At 38.5% G+C, this 21,507-nt stretch overlaps 1 protein-coding gene across 3 annotated transcripts in view; it reads left to right on the forward strand.

Annotated features, from left to right (window-relative positions):
* The window catches only part of Gm7135 (predicted gene 7135), a 132,788-nt gene that overhangs the window by 35,341 nt on the left and 75,940 nt on the right, over positions 1-21,507 (forward strand). For all 3 annotated transcript variants that reach the window (XM_981747.8, XM_011248120.2, XM_006530007.2), the window contains exons 5-6: positions 5,029-5,147; positions 18,780-18,889. In XM_981747.8, the coding sequence (XP_986841.4) occupies positions 5,029-5,147; positions 18,780-18,889 (229 nt within the window). The remainder of the gene's footprint in view (positions 1-5,028; positions 5,148-18,779; positions 18,890-21,507) is intronic.

The following is a 21,507-nucleotide window of genomic DNA, read 5'->3' on the forward strand; positions in this document are numbered from 1 at the left end:
AGCTTAGATGAAATGCCCTACAGTGGAGAGAAGGAACTTGTAGAGTACACCTCTAATGAAAACACAGGGCATGAAGTGCATGGATAGGGTTGGACTCCCACTGTCAAAAACTCTGACCTAGAATTGTTTCTGTCTGAAAGAACTGTAGGAACAAGAATAGAGAAGAGCCCGAGGAAAAGAATGTCCAGTGACAGGCTCAAAGTGAGGTCCAGCTCAAAGGAAGGCCTCAAGGCCTGACACTATTACTGATGGTTTGCTTACAAGCAGGGGCCTATCATACTGTCCTTTGCAAGGCCCAAGAAGTAGCTGAAAGTCAGATACAGATATTTATACCCTACCAATGGTTGAATAATGAAAAGCTGAAAGAAGCTGAGGAGGAAGACTACCCTATAGTAAGCACTTTCAACTAACCTGGACATCCAGGATCTTTCCCTGAGCCATCATGCAGGCAACACGCACTTGCTGATATGAGTCCCCTACCACGTATGCAGCAGAGAACTGTCAGGTCTGGACTCAGTCAGAGAAGATGCACCTAACCCTCAAGAAATAGAGGCCCAATGGAGTGGGAAGGTCTGGTGCAGGGGTGAGGTGGGGACATACTCTTAGAGATGGTGGTTGGAGGTGTAGGATTTAGAATAGTTGGAGGGTGGACCGGGAGGAAGATGAAGTCTGGACTGCAAAACTGTTTAAAGGATGAAAGAATATGTTCGTTTTCACAATATTAATTCTCCTAACTCGTGAACATGGAGGACATTCCATCATTTATTATCCTCCTTCATTTCTTCTCTAGATCTTGACAGTTTTCCTAGTGTTGTGTGTACTTGACCTACTGAGGATGGTCAAAAAAGTACACTTTTACTTTCATAAGTTTTCCCCTAGGTTCATATTTTGTCTTGGTTCACCTGTTAATGTGGGTGTTTTCTGTTTTTATTTTGTTTGGTTTTGGTTTTGGTTTTCAAGTATGCTCATTATTGGTTCTAGGAAAGTCATTAATCTTTTTTTTCCAATTTTTTATTAAATATTTTCTTCATTTACACTTCAAATGCTATCCCAAAAATCCCCTATACCCTCCTGCCCTCTGCTCCCCTACTCACCCACTTCCACTTCTTGGCCCTAGTATTCCCCTGTACTGAGGCATATAAAGTTTGCAAGACCAAGGGGCCTCTCTTCCCAATGATGGCTGACTAGGCCATCTTCTGCTACATATGCAGCTAGAGACACGAGCTCTGGGGGTACTGGTTGGTTCATATTGTTGTTCCACCTATAGGGTTGCAGACCCCTTCAACTCTTTGGGTACTTTTTCTAGCTCCTCCAATGGGGGCCCTGTGTTCCATTCAATAGATGACTGTGAGCATCTACTTCTGTATTTGCCAGGCACTAGCATAGCCACACAAGAGACAGCTATATCAGGGTCCTTTCAGCAAAATTTTGCTGGCATATGCAATAGAAATAGATGAGAATGAAGATTTTCAACTTAAAGTCATTAATTTTATGTGCCAATTCTCTATCATACTACCCTGCCAAAGGCATTTATAATAATAATCTCTCAAGATATCTCAGTGAGTCTCCAGGGTGTATTAAGTATCATGTCTTATCACCTTTAAATAAATTAGTCTCCCTTCTTTCTATGTACAATTTTTGTATTTCTTTTCCTCATCCATCTACTTGGGTTAATACAGAAGAGCTCTCTTGAGTAAATGTGCAGAGCTGACACTCACTTTCCATTCTTAACTGCAGAGGAAAGGCTTTCAGGTTGCCCTTGTTTAGATCAGGCCTTCCTGTAGCCATGGCTTACGACCTCTATTATACTTGAGGGTACATGGCTCTTCTGATACTTTCTTTGAGGTTTAACTAGAAGAGTGGTTGAATTTTCCATAATACCTTTTTATTAAATTATTTATTTACATTCCAAACATTCCCCCCTTCCTGGTTCCTCCTCCCAGAGTTCCTATCTCCCTACCCCACATCCCTTTACCTCTGAGAGGGTGCTTGCCACATACCTCCACTTCACACCTCCCCAGCACCTCCCTTTCCTGGGCATCAAGTCTCTACAGGATTAGGCACATCCTCTCCCACTGAGGCCAGAAAGGCAATGCTCTGCTGCATATTTGCCTGGGCCAAGGGAGAGGGCATGTATGCTCCTGGATTGGTACCTTAGTCTCTGGCAGCTCCAAGTGGTCTTGCTTAGTTGACACTGTTGATCTAACACTTTTAATAAGCATTGAGATAATTATGAATTTTTTGGTCTTTGATATATTTATGCACTTACTAAAAGTTATTGACAACAAATAATTTTGTATTTAAATACCCTCATAGTTAAAAATTGTCCTTCTTTCATATCTCATGACATATTTTCTTTATTTCAGTATTAAAACTTCATTTTTTTTAGTATTTGAATTTTTGTGGATGATTTAGCACTTGTCATTAATCATACCCCCACCACATACACACACAAAAACACTTTGAAGGTGAAGAGCTAGGTGAGCAGTTACCACCACTTGTTCTTTCAGAGGACCTGGTGATCACAGCACTTACTTGGTAGCTCACAACCATCTGTAACCAGGGTGTATGTGACAGCCTCTTCTGAACTCTGGTTATAGTATACTACATACATGCAGGAAAAACACTCATATACATCAAATGAATGTATTTTAAAACATTTTAAGAATCCAATAATTATTTAAGGTAAACACATATTCTTCCTGGTAAATCCAGCATTCTGATAACAAGCATAGCACTTAGATTTCAACTAAACTTAAGAGTCAAATTGGGAAGCATTGTTACTATTCCATGAAAGAAAGCAGCATGCTGTGCTGTTTCTCTAGTCCTTTAAACATTGTCCAAAAAGGTTTGTTATAGATTTTATTCAATATGTATTTCAAAACTAGTATATGGGGCTTTCAAACAGTTTGCTGAATGTTGTATAGTAGAATCATAAATTTTTAGTTTTCAAACTGCTTATTTCTACCATGAAGGAAATGCTTTGATTTCAACATATAGCTGGTACATATGATCACCCTGTCAAAACTGTTGCTTAGCTTTAATAGTTAAAGGTTTTGCATTTAGTTGAGACCCTAGTTCTTTAGGCAAAAATATACACATAGTATGTGTCACGTGTAATATGTTATTAAAACATATACATAGATTCACAGTACCAGGAAATGCAAAACTTGTGGATATTACAAACAATAGGGATCTCTGTGATTTATGTATTCTCAAGGGTTTGGGTGGTTAAGATGAGCCTGTTCGGCTTAGAGTGACCTTGAAGTCTTTCAAATTAGGGAGGGAATTCTTAATTACAGAGGTCCTGCTTGACATGCAGAAGGCACTGGGTTTAATCAAAAGGAGCACAATAAATAAACAACAATAAACAGATAATAAAAAGAGGGAAATGTCTAGCTCCTATGGATGCTACATATTAACATATGACAATCAGATATTGGAAACAAAGATTGGGACCATACATGATTGGGGGTGGATATCTATATTCCCTAATAACACCCCCAAATGAAGAGGCATTGCCTCACCAGAGAATACCACTGTGAACACGTCCACATTTGATGAAAGGAAGTGTAAGAAACTCTTTAAATGTTGTAGGATCACAGGGCCCCCAATGGAGGAGCTAGAGAAAGTACCCAAGGAGCTAAAGGGATCTGCAACCCTATAGGTGGAACAACATTATGAACAAACCAGTACCCCTGAGCTCTTGAGTCTAGCTGTATATGTATCAAAAGATGGCCTAGTTGGCCATCAATGGAATGAGAGGCCCATTGGACTTGCAAACTTTATATGCCCCAGTACAGGGGAACGCCAGGGCCAAAAAGTGGGAGTGGGTGGGTAGGGGAGTGGGGGGGGAGGGTATTGGGGACTTTTGGGATAGCATTGGAAATGTAAATGAGAAAAATACCTAATAAAAAAGAAAAAGAAAAAAGAAAAAAGAAAAAAATGTTGTAGGAGAAGAGCTCCCCCAGAACAAGCTGGGGCACCAGTGAGCATCTTTCCTACAGTGACTGTTAGTGAAGAGTTTACTTTATAATAAAGGTGTATTCCGTTGTATTTTATGTGTGGGAGTGGTTTTGCAGCATATGTGTGTCTGCGTGATGTGTTGCAGTGGTAGAGCATTGAATCCTTTGAAACCTACAGATGATGTTTGCTATCATGTGGTTACCGGAAACCACACCCTGTTCCCTGCAAGCACGTCCAGTGGTCATACTCTCTGCTGGGGCATCTCTCTATCTCCCAGCTAAGATTTCCCATGGTGTGGATTTGAAAATATCAGTAATAAAATATTCACTGACTTCTGTAAATCTTATCCCTAAATGATTAAAACAAACAAACATACATATATACATAAAAACAAACAACTATTGATAAGTTTGAAAATTATTCTATTGGACTCAGCATTGATTAAAGAGAAGAGATACAGAGAGCTCATAGACAGTCAGTGAGACAGAAATGTAGCAAACGCCAGCACAGGGTATTTCATATCCCCTCCCTGCCTTGCCACCTACTAAGCTTTGTGAATAGCAAAAGTAACCTTAAGTAGAATTCAAATGAGTCCAACAGGAAAACTGGAAAGAATGCAGAAGTAGCCAATACACTTAGCACAAGGGGCCTGAAGGGAGGGCTTGCTGGTGTCCTGTGTCCTCAAGGGTCAGATGCCATCAACAAGAAAAGCAGTGCAACCTAAGGAGCAAGGTGAAAAATTAAAGAAGCCAGAAAAAGAAACAAGTCTTGGTTTTCCAGAGGCACAGATTAAAGAGAGAGAGTTTTTAAATAGGAACAAGCAGGACCTTTTGCTGCCTGAGTCATGACACTGAAACGGGAAGTGGGTAAATGAGGCTATGATGGGAGAAAAAACAAAACAGTGACAGTGAATGCTGACAACTGGCTCTTGTCAGCAAAGCCCCAAATTCATAGTGACAAATTACAAGTAAATATAGATAAACAGAAAATTCTAGCAACAAATTATGATTTTTTTTTTAGTTAAAACTCCTAACCGAAATTTTCTCTATTTCTTTGTACAAGTGGACATGTTCAAAGGTTTCGAATATTACAGAGTGGTTGGTGGAAATCTTTTATTTTTGTTGGTTCAATCCCATTTTTTACAACTTTACCACTGTTCTGTTTTCCATCTAATTTACCCGGTGAGTATAAAAAGAAATATAATTAGTCTCATTGTTTTTTACTCTCTGCTCCCATTCTTGAAGCACAGATAAACTAATTTCAAAATGAGTATAAGCATACTCCCCTGGCATTGCTTTGTGACAAAGGAATATTATCAGTGTTTTGTTGTTGTTTTTATCAAATCAAGCAGGATCATATCCAAATTGAGCTATATTTTTATTTGTATTTATTTGTGTTACTCATTATTTCTTTTTGTTATCTCATTTTATTTGAAGTGCATAGATGCTTTTAAATATAAAAGTATACTCAAATCTTTAGCCATTGTTAGTCACTTTATTATAATAGACCATTTGAATGAATCTGTCTATCCATATATGTGTGTGCATTATTCATATATATATATGAATTCCTAGTCAGTAGTTTCTCACCCAATGAGTTTAGATGCCTCAGCCACTCTACAATATATAATGAAATTACAAAGAAGCTCTAATTCCAGTGAAGGAATGGACTTGCTAATCAAGAAGCCAAGAGCAAGCAAGGAAAGAAGAAAAGGGGTCAGTGAAAAGTCTGAATGTTCAGGTTGAGTTCTTAAACAAATAAAAATGAAGGATGAAAGTATAATATACACAAACATTTGAGAAACAGCTGAAACAGTTCTGTAAAGGAAATCTCATCACTAACAGAGCCTATGTTGGAGCTCTTTTTTTTTTTTTTTTTTTTTTGCCAAGGATGTACTGTGTAGCTCTGGCTATATTGGAACTCACTCCATAGATCATGCTGTCCTTGAAATCAAAGATTCATGTGTCTCTCCCTTCCAATTGCAGTGATTTAAGGTGTGTGCCAACAACATCTAGCTAAATAATCAAGTTTTAAAGAAATACAAATAGACAATGAATATTTGAAGAACATTTGGTATCTCTTCTCATTATGGAAATGCAAATTTATCCTGCATTAAAATTCTATTTCAATGTGGTCATAGAAGCTGTACTCAAGAGAATTAATGCTCGTGAGAACATGGGGAAAGAAAAACAAAGAAAAACCTTTACTGAGTACTGGTTGTAATATAAACTTCTAAAGTTACTCTGGAGGTTTCTCCCCCAAAAAATTCAGAACATCTTGGGCTGGAGAGATGTTTTAGCTGCTGAGAATGCATACAACTCTTGCAGAGGACCTGAGTTTGCTCACAACTACCTGTACCTGTGGGCTACACAGGAAATTGTTCATGTGTACATATTTTCTAACATACAAGTTTAGAAATGATTAGACATCTTTTCCAAAAACTGAAAATAAAACTATGATGTTACCTAATTAAATGACTCTCCCATAGGTATGCATGAGTAGCTGTGAATATTTCCTCATTATTTACAATTGATAGAAGATGGAACTAATCTAGATATTTGTAAACAGTTTAATATGATAAAGAGAGCATAGTATCTATGCACAGAGGAATTTTATTCAGCTGTAAAGAAAAAATAACATCATAAGAAAATCTGGAATTCTTATGTTAAATCCAGCCACTGAAAGTCAGAAAGTCTAATATCAAATATTTTTTCTTCCATAAGTAGAATATATATATAAAATATTCATGTATCTACACATGCTTGTAAGTAGTATGTGTGTATATATGTGTGCATTGTGCAGGTGTATTGTGGGTGTGACAACTAGAGAAGTGATGGAGTGAGGGTCTGAAGAGAGCATAAGGGAAGTGGTATAGATAGCAGTGACATACAGATAATACATGAGCAGAATGTGAGACATACAGGGAGAGGAATCAATGGGGGTGGGTGGTCATGACATGTGGGAGAGCAATAGAGAAAGGAACAAATAAGAAAATAATATGCTGATATATACTCTTCATAACTGAAAAAACAGTTATGAAATCAAATACTACTTTATATGCTAACCAAAAGTGTTTAAAGTGTTTAACAACTTTAGCAATCAGAGAAGTGCTAATACAAGCTGTTTTGAAATTCAATCTCTCACCACTCAGAATATCTGTCATCAAAATGTGCCAATGAGACATCATTCAGGAAAAGTGAAACCATCATTACTCTTACTACACTGTTCACAACAACCATGGTTTAAAGCCTGCCTAAAAATACAACAACAAATTACTGGATAAGGAAATTGTTGCCTAGGGCACTTCACTCATATGTAACGAATACTCATAATATTTGCAGGAAACAGGCTATGATGGCAGGAACATGGAGGATATGAAGGGGCAAAAGTAAGATCATGTCAAGGCAGAATGTATAGTGATGTGTATACAAGTATGAAAATATCATAACATCTATTAATGTTAATGATATTACATTATTACTATGTATTCTTACACAAACTTCTAATTTGGTCCCATACAATACTTTGTGATTATTTTTAAAAAACAGCCTTAGTCCTTGGTGATCTGACAGGATGCAGGGGATTATTTCAGTCTTTTTGTATCTTTTGAGGCCTGTTTTATCACCAGTTATATGGTCAGTTTTGGATAAGGTACCATGAGGTGCTGAGATGGTACCATGAGGTGCTGAGAAGAAGGTATGTTCTTTTGTGTTAGGATGAAATGTCCTATAGATGTTAGTTATATCCATTTGGTTCATTACAATGGAGAGCCCATGTACACATGGAAGTTGAACCAAACTCTACACAATGATAACTTGGTCAAGGAAGAAATAAAGTAATTGAAGTCTTTTTAGAATTTAATGAAAATCAAGGCACATAATACCAAAACTTATGGGACACAATGAAAGTAGTGCTAAGAGGAAAACTCATAGCTCTAAATGCCTCCAAAAAGAAACTGGAGAGAGCATACACTAGCAGCTTGATAGCCCACCTGAAAGCTCTACAACAAAAAGAAGCAAATACATGAAAGAGAAGTAGAAAGCAGTAAGTAATCAAATTCAGGGCTGAAATCAACCAGGTAGAAAAGAAAAAAAGAACTATACAAAGAATCAACAAAACTGGGAGCTAGTTCTTTGAGAAAACCAACAAGATAGAAAAACTTTTTGCCAGACTTACCAGATGGCACAGAGATAGTATCCAAATTAATAAAATTAGAAATGAAAAGCAAGACATAACAATAGAAACTGAGAAAATTTTTTTAAAAATTACCAGATCCTACTACAAGAGCATATACTCAACAAAATTGGAAGATCTGGGTGAAGTAGACAATTTTCGACACAGATACCAGGTGCCAAAGCTAAATCAGAATCAGATAAGCCATCTAAACAGTCACATAATACTTAGAGTAATATCAGCAGTCATTAAAAGTCTCCCAACCAAAAAAAAAAAGTCCAAGACCAGATAGTTTTATTGCAGAATTCTATCAGACCTACAAAGAAGAACTAATACCAATACTCTTCAAACTATTCCACAAAATAGAAACAGAAGGAACATTAACCAATTCGATCTATGAAGCCATAATTACACTGATATGTAAACTAAACAAAGACCCAACAGAGTAAGGATGTCACTCAATTTTCCTTATGAAAATCAGTGCAAAAATACTCAATAAAATTCTTGCAAACCGAATAGAAGAACACATCAAAACAATCATCCATCATGATCAAGTAGGCCTTATCCCATATGACAAAAATTCAACAACGCTTCAGGTAAAAGTCTTGGAAACTTCAGAAATTCCAGACCCATACTTAAACATAGTAAAAGCAATATACAGCATACCAGTAGCCAACATCAAACTACATGAAGAGATACTTGAAGAAATCTCACCAAAATCAGAGATTAGACAATGCTGCCTACCTATTCAATACATTACTCTAAGTCCTAGCCAGAGCAATTAGACAACAAACGGAGGTCAAATGGATAAAAACTGGAAAGAAAGAAGTAAAACTATCACTATTTGCAGATGATAGAATAATATATTTAAGTGACCACAAAAAATTCCACAAAAGAACACCTAAGCCTGGTAAACAACTTCAGCAAAGTGGCTGGATGTAAAATTAACTCAAAACAAATACTTACCTTTCCTTTACTCAAATGATAAACAGGGTGAGAAAGAAATTAGTGATATTACATTCTTCACAATAGTCACAAATAGTATAAAATAGCTTTGTGTGATTCTAACCAAGCAAGTTAAAGATCTGTCCAACAAGAACTTCAAGTCCCTGAAGAAAGAAACCAAAGAAGATCTCAGAAGATGGAAATATCTCCCATGCTCATGGATTGGAAGGATTAATAGAGTAAAAAAAAAAAAAAACAAAAGGCCATCTTGCTGAAAACAATCTACAGAGTTAATGCAATCACAGTTTAAATTCCAGCTCAATTCTTCACAGAGTTAGAAAGAGCAATTTCCAAATTCATTTGTAAAAACAAACAACACAGGATATCGAAAGCTATTCTCAACAATGAGAGAACTTCTGGGAGAATCACCACCCCTGCACTCAAGCTGTATTACAGAGCAGTAATGATAAAAAAAAAAAAAAAAAACTGTATGGTATTGGTAGAGAGACAGTCAGGAAGATCAATGGACTAGAAATGAAGACCCAGAAATAGACCCACACACATATGGTCTCTTGATATTTGATAAAGGAGTTAAAACCATTGAGTGAAAAAAGACAGCACTTTCAACAAATGGTGCTGGTTCAACTGGCAGATAGCATGTAGAAGAGTGCAAATCGATCCATTCTTATCTCCTTGTATAAAGCTCAAGTTCAAGTGGATCAAGGACCTCCTCATAAAATCAGATACACTGAAACTAATAGAATAGAAATTTGGGAATAGCCTTGAACACATGCGTAGAGGGGGAATTTTCTTGAACAGAACTCCAATAGCTTATGCTCTAAGATCATGAATTGACAAGTGGGACCTCATAAAATTGCAAAGCTGCAGTAAGGCAAAGAAACTGTCAATAGGACAAAAGGGCAACCAACAGATTGGGAAAAGATATTTACCAATCCTACATCAAACAGAGGGCGAAAATCAAATATATTCAAAGAACTAAAGAATTTAAACACATGAGAATCACATAACCCTAATAAAAATGGTGTCCACACTTAGGGCCCAAGAAAAAGGTAAAACCTATCCTGTCCACCCAATACAACTTGAAAATCACAAAGGTGTTAGGTAGTGTAGTTACTTGTATGACATGCTGAGTGTTAAAACTAATTTTAAATTTTTAAGAAATACTATAATCACCAGATAAATTAAATTAACTTTTAATGCTAAACTGTTCATAGATGGAAATTTAAACCAAGTGTCTTAAAAAATACCTTTAAACTGAGGTGAGAACTAGGCTTTATCATAAAAAGGTAAATAACTTTCCAAAGTAAATATTTACCTTTAAAGGAAAAGAATTGACATATGCACACACACACACAAGAACCAAGGGCAGACAGCTGAGTGTACGGTGAGGGAGGAAATCCCCTGGCTTGTATAAGATGTTACACATTTTAAACCAGAGAATTCATATAATTTTATGATAAATTGAAGTCTAAACTTACAAATACCCAATATCTGTGTTGGGACATATAATGGCGATGTTACAGTGAATTCTCAGGTGAAAATTTCAGTTATGAAAGCATCTATTTTGAATTTGTAAATATTTGAACTTTTATTAAGGCAAGGATTAAACAATTTTTTCCCATTTTTTATTAGGTATTTAGCTCATTTACATTTCCAATGCTATACCAAAAGTCCCCCATACCCACCCACCCCCACACCCCTACCCACCCACTCCCCCTTTTAGGCCCTGGCGTTCCCCTGTACTGGGGCATATAAAGTTTGTGCGTCCAATGGGCCTCTCTTTCCAGTGATGGCAGACTAGGCCATCTTTTGATACATATGCAGCTAGAGTCAAGAGCTCCGGGGTACTGGTTAGTTCATAATGTTGTTCCACCTATAGGGTTGCAGATCCCTTTAGCTCCTTGGGTTCTTTCTCTAGCTCCTCCATTGGGAGCCCTGTGATCCATCCATTAGCTGACTGTGAGCATCCACTTCTGTGTTTGCTAGGCCCCAGCATAGTCTCACAAGAGACAGCTACATCTGGGTCCTTTCGATAAAATCTGGCTAGTGTATGCAATGGTGTCAGCGTTTGGATGCTGATTATGGGGTGGATCCCTGGATATAGCAGTCTCTACATGGTCCATCCTTTCATCTCAGCTCCAAACTTTGTCTCTGTAAATCCTTGCATGGGTGTTTTGTTCCCAATTCTAAGGAGAGGCATAGTGTCCACACTTCAGTCTTCATTCTTCTTGAGTTTCATGTGTTTAGCAAATTGTATCTTATACCTTGGGAATCCGAGGTTTGGGGCTAATATCCACTTATCAGTGAGTACATATTGTGTGAGTTCCTTTGTGAATGTGTTACCTCACTCAGGATGATGCCCTCCAGGTCCATCCATTTGCCTAGGAATTTCATAAATTCATTCTTTTTAATAGCTGAGTAGTACTCCATTGTGTAGATGTACCACATTTTCTGTATCCATTCCTCTGTTGAGGGGCATCTGGGTTCTTTCTAGCTTCTGGCTATTATAAATAAGGCTGCTATGAACATAGTGGAGCATGTGTCCTTCTTACCGGTTGGGACATCTTCTGGATATATGCCCAGGAGAGGTATTGCTGGATCCTCCGGTAGTACTATGTCCAATTTTCTGAGGAACCGCCAGACTGATTTCCAGAGGGGTTGTACAAGCCTGCAATCCCACCAACAATGGAGGAGTGTTCCTCTTTCTCCACATCCACGCCAGCAACTGCTGTCACCTGAATTTTTGATCTTGGCCATTCTGACTGGTGTGAGGTGGAATCTCAGGGTTGTTTTGATTTGCATTTCCCTGATGATTAAGGATGTTGAACATTTTTTCAGGTGCTTCTCTGCCATTTGGTATTCCTCAGGTGAGAATTCTTTGTTCAGTTCTGAGCCCCATTTTTTAATGGGGTTATTCGATTTTCTGAAGTCCACCTTCTTGAGTTCTTTATATATGTTGGATATTAGTCCCCTATCTGATTTAGGATAGGTAAAGATCCTTTCCCAATCTGTTGGTGGTCTTTTTGTCTTATTGACAGTGTCTTTTGCCTTGCAGAAACTTTGGAGTTTCATTAGGTCCCATTTGTCGATTCTCAATCTTACAGCACAAGCCATTGCTGTTCTGTTCAGGAATTTTTCCCCTGTGCCCATATCTTCAAGGCTTTTCCCCACTTTCTCCTCTATAAGTTTCAGTGTCTCTGGTTTTATGTGAAGTTCCTTGATCCACTTAGATTTGACCTTAGTACAAGGAGATAAGTATGGATCGATTCGCATTCTTCTACATGATAACAACCAGTTGTGCCAGCACCAATTGTTGAAAATGCTGTCTTTCTTCCACTGGATGGTTTTTGCTCCCTTGTCGAAGATCAAGTGACCATAGGTGTGTGGGTTCATTTCTGGGTCTTCAATTCTATTCCATTGGTCTACTTGTCTGTCTCTATACCAGTACCATGCAGTTTTTAACAACATATTTATTGCTCTGTAGTAAAGCTTTAGGTCAGGCATGGTGATTCCACCAGAGGTTCTTTTATCCTTGAGAAGACTTTTTGCAATCCTAGGTTTTTTGTTATTCCAGATGAATTTGCAAATTGCTCCTTCTAATTCGTTGAAGGATTAAGTTGGAATTTTGATGGGGATTGCATTGAATCTGTAGAATGCTTTTGGCAAGATAGCCATTTTTACAATGTTTATCCTGCCAATCCATGAGCATGGGAGATCTTTCCATCTTCTGAGATCTTCTTTAATTTCTTTCTTCAGAGATATGAAGTTTTTATCATACAGATCTTTTACCTCCTTAGTTAGAGTCACGCCAAGATATTTTATATTATTTGTGACTATTGAGAAGGGTGTTGTTTCCCTAATTTCTTTCTCAGCCTGTTTATTCTTTGTGTAGAGAAAGGCCATTGAGTTTGTTTGAGTTAATTTTATATCCAGGTACTTCACCGAAGCTGTTTATCAGGTTTAGGAGTTCTCTGGTAGAATTTTTAGGGTCACTTATATATACTATCATATCATCTGCAAAAAGTGATATTTTGACTTCCTCTTTTCCAATTTGTATCCCCTTGATCTCCTTTTGTTGTCGAATTGCTCTGGCTAATACTTCAAGTACTATGTTGAAAAGGTAGGGAGAAAGTGGGCAGCCTTGTCTAGTCCCTGATTTTAGTGGGATTGCTTCCAGCTTCTCTCCATTTACTTTGATGTTGGAAACTGGTTTGCTGTATATTGCTTTTATCATGTTTAGGTATGGGCCTTGAATTCCTGATCTTTCCAAAACTTTTATCATGAATGGGTGTTGAATCTTGTCAAATGCTTTTTCTGCATCTAACGAGATGATCATGTGGTTTTTGTCTTTGAGATTGTTTATATAATGGACACATTGATGGATTTTCGCATATTAAACCATCCCTGCATTCCTGGAATAAAACCTACTTGGTCAGGATGGATGATTGCTTTAATGTGTTCTTGGATTCGGTTAGAATTTTATTGAGGATTTTTGCATCGATATTCATAAGAGAAATTGGTCTGAAGTTCTCTATCTTTGTTGGGTCTTTCTGTGGTTTAGGTATCAGAGTAATAGTGGCTTCATAAAATGAGTTGGGTAGAGTACCTTCTACTTCTATTTTGTGAAATAGTTTGTGCAGAACTGGAATTAGATCTTCTTTGAAGGTCTGATAGAACTCTGCACTAAACCCGTCTGGTCCTGGGCTTTTTTTTGGCTGGGAGACTATTAATAACTGCTTCTCTTTCTTTAGGTGATATGGGACTGTTTAGATGGTCAACTTGATCCTGACTCAACTTTGGTACCTGGTATCTGTCCAGAAATTTGTCCATTTCGTCCAGGTTTTCCAGTTTTGTTGAGTATAACCTTTTGTAGAAGGATCTGATGGTGTTTTGCATTTCTTCAGGATCTGTTGTTATGTCTCCCTTTTCATTTCTGATTTGGTTAATTAGGGTTTTGTCCCTGTGCCCTTTAGTGAGTCTAGCTAAGGGTTTATCTATCTTGTAGATTTTCTCAAAGAACCAGCTCCTTGATTGGTTAATTCTTTGAATAGTTCTTCTTGTTTCCACTTGGTTGATTTCACCCCTGAGTTTGATTATTTTCTGCCGTCTACTCCTCTTGGGTGAATTTGCTTCCTTTTTTCTAGAGCTTTTAGATGTGTTGTCAAGCTGCTAGTATGTGCTCTCTCCCGTTTCTTCTTGGAGGCACTCAGAGCTATGAGTTTCCCTCTTAGAAATGCTTTCATTGTGTCCCAAGGGTTTAGGAATGTTGTGGCTTCATTTTCATTAAACTCTAAAAAGTCTTTAATTTCTTTCTTTATTCCTTCCTTGACCAAGGTATCGTTGAGAAGAGTGTTGTTCAGTTTCCACAAGAATGTTGGCTTTCCATTATTTATGTTGTTGTTGAAGATCAGTCTTAGGCCATGGTGGTCTGATAGGATACATGGGACAATTTCAATATTTTTGTATCTGTTGAGGCCTGTTTTGTCACCGATTATATGGTCAATTTTGGAGAAGGTCCCATGAGATGCTGAGAAGAAGGTATATCCTTTTGTTTTAGGATAAAATGTTCTGTAGATATCTGTCAGGTCCATTTGTTTCATAACTTCTGTTAGTTTCACTGTGTCCCTGTTTAGTTTCTCTTTCCAAGATCTATCCATTGATGAAAGTGGTGTGTTGAAGTCTCCCACTATTATTGTGTGAGGTGCAATGTGTGCTTTGAGCTTTACTAAAGTGTCTTTAATGAATGTGGCTGCCCTTGCATTTGGTGCGTAGATATTCAGAATTGAGAGTTCCTCTTGGAGGATTTTACCTTTGATGAATATGAAGTGTCCCTCCTTGTCTTTTTTGATAACTTTGGGTTGGAAGTCGATTTTATCCGATATTAGAATGGCTACTCCAGCTTGTTTCTTCAGACCATTTGCTTGGAAAATTATTTTCCAGCCTTTCACTCTGAGGTAGTGTCTGTCTTTTTCCCTGAGATGGGTTTCCTGTAAGCAGCAGAATGTTGGGTCCTGTTTGTGTAGCCAGTCTGTTAGTCTATGTCTTTTTATTGGGGAATTGAGTCCATTGATATTAAGAGATATTAAGGAAAAGTAATTGTTGCTTCCTTTTATTTTTGTTGTTAGAGTTGGCATTCTGTTCTTGTGGCTGTCTTCTTTTTGTTTTGTTGAGGGATTACTTTCTTGCTTGTTCTAGGGCGTGATTTCCGTCCTTGTATTGCTTCTTTTCTGTTATTATCCTTTGAAGGGCTGGATTCGTGGAAAGATATCGTGTGAATTTGGATTTGTCGTGGAATACTTTGGTTTCTCCATCTATGGTAATTGAGAGTTTGGCCGGGTATAGTAGCCTGGGCTGGCATTTGTGTTCTCTTAGTGTCTGTATAACATCTGTCCAGGCTCTTCTGGCTTTCATAGTCTCTGGTGAAAAGTCTGGTGTAATTCTGATAGGCCTTCCTTTATATGTTACTTGACCTTTCTCCCTTACTGCTTTTAATATTCTATCTTTATTTAGTGCATTTGTTGTTCTGATTATTATGTGTCGGGAGGAATTTCTTTTCTGGTACAGTCTATTTGGAGTTCTGTAGGCTTCTTGTATGATCATGGGCATCTCTTTCTTTATGTTTGGGAAGTTTTCTTCAATTATTTTTTTGAAGATATTAGCTGGCCCTTTAAGTTGAAAATCTTCATTCTCATCAATTCCTATTATCCATAGGTTTGGTCTTCTCATTGTGTCCTGAATTTCCTGGATGTTTTGAGTTAGGATCCTTTTGCATTTTGTATTTTCTTTGACTGTTGTGTCGATGTTCTCTATGGAATCTTCTGCACCTGAGATTCTCTCTTCCATTTCTTGTATTCTGTTGCTGATGCTTCCATATATGGTTCCAGATCTCTTTCCTAGGGTTTCTATCTCCAGCGTTGCCTCGCTTTGGGTTTTCTTTACTGTGTCTACTTCCCTTTTAGTTCTAGTATGGTTTTGTTCATTTCCATTACCTGTTTTGGATGTGTTTTCCTGTTTTTCTTTAAGGACTTCTACCTGTTTGGCTGTGTTTTCCTGCTTTTCTTTAAGGGTCTGTAACTCTTTAGCAGTGCTCTCCTGTAATTCTTTAAGTGACTTATGAAAGTCCTTCTTGATGTCCTCTATCATCATCATGAGAAATGTTTTTAAATCTGGGTCTAGATTTTGGGTCGTGTTGGGGTGCCCAGGACTAGGTGGGGTGGGAGTGCTGCGTTCTGATGATGGTGAGTGGTCTTGATTTCTGTTAGTAGGATTCTTACGTTTGCCTTTCGCCATCTGGTAATCTCTGAAGCTAGCTGTTATAGTTGTCTCTGTTAAAAGCTTGTTCTTCAGGTGACTCTGTTAGCCTCTAAAAGCAGACCTGGGAGGGTAGCGCTCTCCTTAGTTTCAGTGGGTAGAGTATTCTCTGCAGGAAAGCTCTCTTCTTGCAGGGAAGTTACCCAGATATCTGGTGTTCGAACCGGACTCCTGGCAGAAGTTGTGTTCCACTCATTAGAGGTCTTAGGATCCCTTGTGGAATCCTGTGTGGGCCCTTGTGGGTGTCAGGTGACTCCGCTGGCAAGGTAGCCCGGGGCTCGAGTGGAGCGGAAGGGGCTTGTGCCCCAGGTCAGGCCCGGGTAGTCTGCTTCCCTATGTACCGCAGTCTCAGGTTCCGTGCGATTGGATTGGGGCCGGCGCTGTGTTCCACTCACCAGAGGTCTTACGATCCCGTGGGGAATCCTGTGTGGGCCCTTGCGGGTGTCAGGCAACTCCGCTGGCAAGGTAGCCCGGGGCTCGAGTCGGACTAAACAATTTTTATACCTCTTGGGTAGAGTGAAAATTTAAAGCCATAACAGTAAAAGATGGCAAGCTGATTGTAAAATTAATAATAATAATTATTATAATAGTAATCTTTTGTATCTTTCATAATATAATTTTGCTAACTGTAATAAAACCACTGAACATATAAAAAGAAAAGAAAATGGGCACAGAGCTCAACAAATAATTTTCAACTGAGGAATATTGATGGCCAAGAAGCACCTAAAGAAATGTTCAACATCCTTAGTTTTCAGGGAAATGGAAACCAAAACAACTCTGAGATTCCACCTCATACAAGGCAGAATGACTAAATCAAAACCTCAGGTGACAGCAGATGCTGGCGGGGATGTGGAGAAAGAGGAACACTCCTCCACTGTTGGCGGGATTGCAAGCGTGTACAACCACTCTAGCAATGAGTCTGGTGGTTCCTCAGAAATTAGACATAATATTACCTTAGGACTCAGTCTCTCCACTCCTAGGAATATATCCAAAAGTTGTTCCAACATATAACAAGGAAACGTGCAGGACCACTATGTTCATAGAAGCCCAAGTTATAATAGCCAGAAGCTGGAAACAATTCAGATATCCTTCAACAGAGGAATGGATACAGAAAATGAAATTCTTAAACAAATGGAAGGAACTTGAAAATATTATCCTGATTGGGGTAACCCATTCACAAAAGAACTCATATTGTGTCCACTCACAGATAAGTGGATATTAACCCAAAAGCTCAGATTACCCAAGAAACAATTCACAGACCACATGAAGCTCAAGAAGAAGAAAGACCAAAGTGTGGGGTGCTTCAGTCCTTCTTAGAAGGGGGCACAAAATACTCACAGGAGCAAATACAGAGTCAAACTGTGTGGAGCAGAGACTGAAGGAAAGGCCTTCATGAGACTGCCCCACAGGGAGATCCACCCCATTTACAGTCACCAAACACAGACAAAATTATGGGTGCCAGAAGTGTATGCTGACAGGAGCCTGATATAGCTGTCTCCTGAGAAGCTTTGCCAGAGCCTGACAAATACAGAGGTGGATGCTCACAGCCCACCATTGGACTGAGCATGGTGTCCTGAATGGAGGAGTTAGAAAAAAGACTGAAGGATCTATAAGGGTTTGAAATCCATAGGAAAAACAACAATATCCAGACCCCCCCAAGAGCTCCCAGGGACTAAACCACCAACCTAGGAGTATATATGAAGGGACTCATGGCTCTAGCCGCATAAGTAGAAGAGGATGGCCTTGTCTGGCAGCAATGGGAGAAGAGGCCCTAGGTCCTGTGAAGAAGGCTAGATGCCACAGTATAGGGGAATATGACGGTGGGGAGATGGTAGTGGGTGGGTGGGTGGGTGGGCGGGTGGGCGAACACCCTCATAGAAGCAGGGGGTGGGGGTGGAGTGGGGGGTTGTAGAGGGGAAACCTGGAAAGAGGATAACATTTGCAATATAACTAAAGAAAATATCCAATTAAAAATGGGAAAAAATAATTTGTGATACATAAAAGTCATTTTGGAGGGGCCATTTTTGAGGTGTTTCATTGTATGTTATTTATTAAATATGGCTATTGAGTTCTCCATTAAATTATGAATTAGTTCAGCCATAGATACCACATTTTCAGCAGTTAAGAGCCACATAATGGCTACCTGCAAATGTGAAAATTTTTCATTATCAAAGAATTGTTTTTGCAAAGCACTACTGTTGTTGAAGAATTTGCCTTCTAGAACACACATTAGTTTTATTGTGCTTATATAACTCACTTGCCATTCCATGAAAATGTGATTATTATAATGTGTGCACATGAATGATGTATATATTCATACTGACCTTGATATAAGTAACGATTATTTTCCTTGTGACCTACAGGTGCACACAAGATAAAACTTGAGAAAAGTAAGGAATCTTCCAGGATTGACAGGAGACTTAAAGATAAGGAAATTAAGCCTAATTTGAAAGGTGTTCTTCATGTTACTTGGGTAAAGTAAAATATTTCATTTAACAAACCAGTTAACTTGACTGGTGTAATTTTCTTATAGAGTTAACAATATGACAAAGTGTTTAATTTAGATTTGCATGAAATGTTTGAGTCTTTTAGGTAAATTAAAAAATTACACATTTTCCTTATAATGGAAAGAAATAGCTTCCTTATTTGATATGGCTAAAGACAGTTGTAGTGTTAGAGGATAATGATGAACAACTAATAATTTTTAAATATTTTTAATTGATTTGATACAATTTAGTGTTTATTACCTCTGCAGAAATAAGGATGACATTTAACAAAATTATATGAATTGGAAAAAATCTGTGTGTCAACACAAAGCCTCCCATAAACATATTTATTTATTTTTAATTAGGTATTTATTTCAGTTACATTTCCAATGCTATCCCGTAAGTCCCCCACACACTCCCCCACCAACTCCCCCACCCACCCACTCCTACTTCTTGACCCTGGTGTTCCCCTGTACTGAGGCATGTAAAGTTTGCACGACCAATGGGCCTCTCTTTCCACTGATAGCTGACTAGTCCATCTTCTGATACATATGCAGCTAAAGACACGAGCTCCGGGGGAGTACTGGTTAGTTCATATTGTTGTTCCACCTATAAGGTTGCAGATCCCTTTAGCTCCTTGGTTACTTTCTCTAGCTCTTCCATTGGGGGCCCTGTGATCCATCCAGTAGCTGACTGTGTGCATCCACTTCTGTGTTTGCTAGGCCCCAGCATAGTCTCAAAAGAGACAGCAATATCTGGGTCCTTTCAGCAAAAATCTTGCTAGTGTATGCAATGGTGTCAGCGTTTGGAAGCTGATTATGGGATGGATCCCCGGATATGGCAGTTTCTACATGGTCCATCCTTTCGACTCAGCTCCAAACTTCGTCTCTGTAACTCCTTCCATGGGCGTTTTGTTCCCAATTCTAAGAAGGGCAAACTGCCCACACTTTGGTCTTTGTTCTTCTTGAGTTTCCTATGTTTTGCAAATTGTATCTTATATCTTGGGTATTCTAAGTTTCTGGACTAATAGCCACTTATCAGTGAATACATATTGTGTGAGTTCTTTTGTGATTGCGTTACCTCACTCAAGATGATTCCCTCCAGGTCCATCCATTTGCCTAGGAATTTCATAAATTCATTCTTTTTAATAGCTGAGTAGTACTCCATTGTGTAAATGTACCACATTTTCTGTATCCATTCTTCTGTTGAGGGGCATCTGGGTTCTTTCCAGCTTCTGGCTATTATAAATAAGGCTGTTATGAACATAGTGGAGCATGTGTCCTTCTTACCGGTTGGAACACCTTCTGGATATATGCCCAGGAGAGGTATTGCAGGATCATCTGGTAGTACTTTGTCCAGTTTTCTGAGGAACCGCCAGACTGATTTCCAGAGTGGTTGTACAAGCTTGCAATCCCACCAACAATGGAGTAGAGTTCCTCTTTCTCCACATCCTCACCAGCATCTGCTGTCACCTGAATTTTTGATCTTAGCCATTCTGACTGGTGTGAGGTGGAATCTCAGGGTTGTTTTGATTTGCATTTCCCTGATGATTAAGGATCTTGAACATTTTTTCAGGTGCTTCTCTGCCATTAAGTGTTCCTCAGGTGAGAATTCTTTGTTCAGCTCTGAGCCCCATTTTTTAATAGGGTTATTTGATTTTCTGGAGTCCACCTTCTTGAGTTCTTTATATATATTGGATATAATCCTCTATCTGATTTAGGATAGGTAAAGATCCTTTCCCAATCTGTTGGTGGCCTTTTGTCTTATTGATGGTGTCTTTTGCCTTGCAGAAGCTTTGCAATTTTATGAGGTCTCATTTGTCGATTCTAGATCTTACAGCACACGCCATTGCTGTTCTATTCAGGAATTTTCCCCCTGTACCCATATCTTCGAGGGTTTTCCCTACTTTCTCCTCTATAAGTTTCCGTGTCTCTGGTTTTATGTGGAGTTCCTTAATCCACTTAGATTTGACCTTAGTACAAGGAGATAGGAATGGATCAATTCGCATTCTTCTACATGATAACCATCAGTTGTGCCAGCACCTTTTGTTGAAAATGCTGTCTGTTTTCCACTGGATGGTTTTTGCTCCCTTGTCAAAGATCAAGTGACCATAGGTGTGTGGGTTCATCTCTGGGTCTTCAATTATGTTCCAAAGGTGTACTTCTCTGTAGCTATACCAGTACCATGCAGTTTTTATCACAATTGCTCTGTAGAACAGCTTAAGGTCAAGCATGGTGATTCCACCAGAGGTTCTTTTATCCTTGAGAAGAGTTTTTGCTATCCTAGGTTTTTGTTATTCCAGATGAATTTGCAGATTGCCCTTTCCAATTCGTTGAAGAATTGAGTTGGGAATTTGATGGGGATTGCAATAAATCTGTAGAATGCTTTTGGCAAGATAGCCATTTTTACAATGTTTATCCTGCCAATCCATGAGCATGGGAGATCTTTCTATCTTCTGAAATCTTCTTTAATTTCTTTCTTCAGAGATTTGAAGTTCTTATCATACAGATCTTTCACTTCCTAGTTAGATTCACACCAAGGTATTTTATATTATTTGTGACTATTGAGAAGGGTGTTGTTTCCCTAATTTCTTTCTCAGCCTGTT

The sequence above is a fragment of the Mus musculus genome, chromosome 1, assembly GCF_000001635.26.
Source record: "Mus musculus strain C57BL/6J chromosome 1, GRCm38.p6 C57BL/6J".
NCBI lineage: Eukaryota > Metazoa > Chordata > Mammalia > Rodentia > Muridae > Mus > Mus musculus.